Source organism: Triticum aestivum, chromosome 7A, assembly GCF_018294505.1.
Source record: "Triticum aestivum cultivar Chinese Spring chromosome 7A, IWGSC CS RefSeq v2.1, whole genome shotgun sequence".
Lineage (NCBI taxonomy): Eukaryota > Viridiplantae > Streptophyta > Magnoliopsida > Poales > Poaceae > Triticum > Triticum aestivum.
In genome coordinates, this window is record NC_057812.1 from 174,312,446 (window position 1) to 174,316,404 (window position 3,959).

At 46.2% G+C, this 3,959-nt stretch overlaps 2 protein-coding genes across 2 annotated transcripts in view; one reads left to right on the forward strand and one right to left on the reverse strand.

Moving 5' to 3' along the window:
* The window catches only part of LOC123149977 (protein NRT1/ PTR FAMILY 3.1), a 5,282-nt gene extending 3,660 nt beyond the window's left edge, over nt 1-1,622 (forward strand). Inside the window, exon 4 of the mRNA XM_044569768.1 lies at nt 356-1,622. Coding sequence (XP_044425703.1) covers nt 356-1,259 — 904 coding nt within the window. The 3' untranslated portion in view covers nt 1,260-1,622. The remainder of the gene's footprint in view (nt 1-355) is intronic.
* Nucleotides 1,623-1,713: 91 nt separating this feature from the next.
* On the reverse strand, nt 1,714-2,447 carry LOC123149978 (acylphosphatase). The gene has a single exon (XM_044569769.1). The coding sequence runs from the start codon at nt 2,362-2,364 to the stop codon at nt 2,032-2,034; it is 333 nt and encodes a 110-aa protein (XP_044425704.1). The 5' UTR covers nt 2,365-2,447; the 3' UTR covers nt 1,714-2,031.
* Between the last annotated feature and the right edge of the window lie 1,512 nt (nt 2,448-3,959).

The following is a 3,959-nucleotide window of genomic DNA, read 5'->3' on the forward strand; positions in this document are numbered from 1 at the left end:
TTTTTGTCTTTTTCTTTTTTGAGCTTGTTGAGTTGTGCCCTCAGCAAAACCTTCCTCTTGTTTGTGAGACTTGTGTGCGTGTGAACTTGTCCTTGTATGTGTGCTCTGTGGCGGTTTGCTTTATTTATAAAGCGGGGCGAAAGCCTTTTTCGGTAATCTTTGCTTTTCCTTTCAGACCATCAGTCAGAGCTATTAAAAACAAAAATTGTGGCCGTAGCCCACGCTTTGTTCCCAAATAATCGAGTACTTCCAGTGGTGCCAAAAAGAAGGAACAGCGACTTGTTCTCGTGAACTCATGAGATGGAAAGAGTAATGCTCAAAACTAATCGAACTGTTTCTCGGCTACATCCTGCAGCTTCTTTGATCGCGCCGCCAATATCACCGACGGCGACCTGCCCAGGACGGACGCCTCTTCCAGCAAGCAACCGCTGAACCTGTGGCGGCTGAGCACGGTGCACCGCGTGGAGGAGCTCAAGTCGGTGGTGCGCATGGGCCCGATCTGGGCGGCGGGCATCCTGGTTATCACAGCATCGTCGCAGCAGCACACCTTCTCCCTGCAGCAGGCAAGTACCATGGACCGCCGCATCGCTCCGCACTCGTCCTTCAAGATCCCCGCAGGCTCCATGACCGTCTTCACCATGCTCGCCATGCTCGTCACCCTCTTCGTCTACGACCGCGCGCTCGTCCCGCTGGCCCGCCGCCGCACGGGCCTGGACCGTGGCATCTCCTTCCTCCACCGCATGGGCGTCGGGTTCACCATCTCCGTGGCGGCCTCTCTCGTCGCGGGCTTCGTCGAGCGCCACCGCAGGGAGGCCGCTGCGGCCGGGGGAACCACCGACGCTGGGACGGCCCCACTGTCCGTGTACTGGCTGGTGCCGCAGTACGCGCTTCATGGGGTGGCTGAGGCTTTCAACTCCGTGGGGCACCTGGAGTTCATGTACGACCAGGCTCCGGAGAGCATGCGCAGCACGGCAACGGCGCTCTTCTGGCTGTCCATCTCGCTGGGCAGCTATGTGAGCACACTGCTGATCACCATCGTTCACCGGTGGAGTGCCGGTCCCGACGGATCCAACTGGCTCCCGGACAACATCAACCGCGGCAAGTTGGACTACTTCTACTGGGTCGTGACGCTGCTGCAGGTCATGAACCTGGTGTACTATCTGATATGTGCTAGACAATACACGTACAAGCCCGTGCAACACCACGAGGAAGAGGAGGGGGAGGACAAGTCCATGGTGGAGCTGCAACAGAAGGTTTGAGCGAGTAACACTATGCAATGTAGTGTGATGTATATCAGTATATGCAGGTTACTGGCCTAACTAGCTAGGCAGACAGATCTGTGAAGATGGAGGTGAATGTATATGTCATTCAGGGTTTGTATGGAGATCAGGAACAGACAAATGTATCTAGTTCACTAGCAAGTTGCCAAGTTGAGTGAGTAACACTATGCAATTTAGTGCGATGTATATCAGTACATGGCTATATGCAGGCACTGGCCTAGCTAGCTAGAAGAAGGAGCTGAATGTATGTGTCATTCAAGGTTTGTATGGAGATCAGAAACAGAGAAATGTATCTAGTTCACTAGCAAGTTGAGCTAATATCAGGTTTCTACGAATGTGTAACTCTGCTCGTCATGTTCATAGCTGATAGCGGTTATTTGCTAGTGTTTGATGGCAAATTCATGTGACGAATTTGTCAATGACAGAAACAATCTCATCTTGGCACCATAGCTCTTAAATCACAACTCAGCAGTGCCATATTATTCAAGAACTATACCGAGATACCATACATAGCAACATTCTTGGACATGACCTTTAATCCTAATTGCCATCATGTGGACTGGTTGAATAAAGCCATTGTTGTGCACATTGACCACAATAGTTCTCTTATAACAGTTTGCCTAAGAAATGCAGTAGTGCAGATGCTGCAGGTCAGATATGGAATTAGGTTGGCGGTACTAACCATCGGCAGTTGACCACAAGCCGTGCAGAACCCGCTGGCTGTGGTCGATCGGACGCCGGGGTTACCGAATCAGACGGTGAGCTTGATCTCGAAGCCGAGGGAGGGGTGGATGTGGTCGGCTGGGGATGTGACGACGGCGGTGACGGCGGCGGCAGGAGGGCCGACGGGGAGGCGGCGGGTGACCATCTCGTCGACCTTGGCAGGGTCGCCGGAGAGGAGGGCCTCCACGGTGCCGTCGCGGCGGTTGTTGCGGACCCAGCCGGCGAGGCCGAGGGACTCCGCCGTCTCGGCCGTCCAGTCGCGGAAGCCCACGCCCTGGACCCGGCCCTTGACCACCACGCGGACCGCCTTGTTCGCGGGAGGTTGGTCGGGGGAAGGCGACGAGGCGGCGGAGGTGGCCATGGCGTCGGCGGGGAAGGGGCGAGGCAGCGGCAGGCGGCGATAGAGACGTGAGAGCTGAGACAACTGGGGGGCAGAGGAATCTTGTGTTCGTCGGGCCTCTAAAGTCGAAGTAGCTTTCGGCCCAAAAGCTTTGGGAAAAGGGTTGCAATTTTTGACATTTGATCGGAAGCAGCTAACCAACTAAACAAGTGATGTGTCTCAAAAAAAACTAACCAAGTGATATCTCTTAGATCACCCTAAAGAACATTTTTAATCGCAAATTTTTAAAACTAAACAAATATTTTTTTACATTGTAATTTTTCTTCAAATGTCACAAACATTTTTTGGAATGCCTGAACATTTTTAAAAAATGTCACGTACATTTTTTGGATGGTAGGAAACATTATTTTTATCACGCAAACAATTTTTGGACATGTAATAACATTTTTATTCCCGTTTTTTTCATTTCCTTCTTTAATACATATATACTTTTTCAGCACACATTGTAGCATTTTTAGTATACATGAAGCATTTATTTATACATGTTGAATATTTTTCAAATACATAATTAACAAATTTTAGAACTACATGTTTTGAATATACTGCATCTATCTTAGTTGCAAAAAAATGTCTTACATTTTGAGACAGATGAAATATTTTTAATATGTGCTGAACATTTTTCAGATACACCATTTTTTTTGGACGATACAATCATTTTTTTAAACTGCACAATCATTATTTTTACATTTGTGTGAATATTTCGTAAAACTAGTATGAACATATTTTGAAGCGCATGCATATTTTTTAACTGTAACCTACATTTTTCAATGGTTTGAAACATTTTATTTGAATTATAAGAACATTTTTTACATTGCAAAGAATTTTTTAAAACTGTCACATACTTAAGCATGTGAACATTTTTTATATGTCACAATTGTTTTAATCCAATCAACACTTTTTTATACTACGCTAACATGTTTTTTAATTCAGCATTTTATAAAAAAATTAAGTATTTTTTTTGGAATACATGTTTTTTTAAATACAAACAAAATGAAAAATGAAAAAAAGAGAAGAAAAACAAACTGCATGCAGGAAGCTATTTGGGCCGACCCATTTATAGCTACGAGAGGACAGTGCCTGAGACGAGACACAAGAGCCCCATATAAGCAACATATAACCGCACTCTGATTGCTCGGCCGAAGAAGTTCTTTTTATCTTGGTCTAGCCCAAAGCTATGCCCAGTAAATATATGCATTTGTTTCTTCATTCTTTGTTTTGTCGCTAAAAAAAGCGAAAATCCGTTTGTCTAGTGTCTTCTATATCTAAATAGCTAGCTTCCAGTAATCTGTTTTTCTCAATATGCAAGTATGTCACCTCAGCATGAAACATGCATGAGCAAAGGTCCACCCCAACATGCAACTATGCATAAAGGAAAAAAAACACATCAACATGTGAACGTGCATGATAATTTATACTCTATTAATAAAGGCAACATATTTCGTGAATCCACTACCTATCGTGTGTCCGTGCAATCTCAACCTCTCGCTCTAAATCCATCGCCTCGCATGCAGCAAAACGAAAATTTACACTTAGCCGCCCGCTTTCCTACTTGAGAA

Coding starts and splice junctions, on each gene's coding strand:
- LOC123149978 (XM_044569769.1), bottom strand. CDS start 2,364: ATGGCCACCTCCGCCGCCTCGTCGCCTTCCCCCGACCAACCTCCCGCG.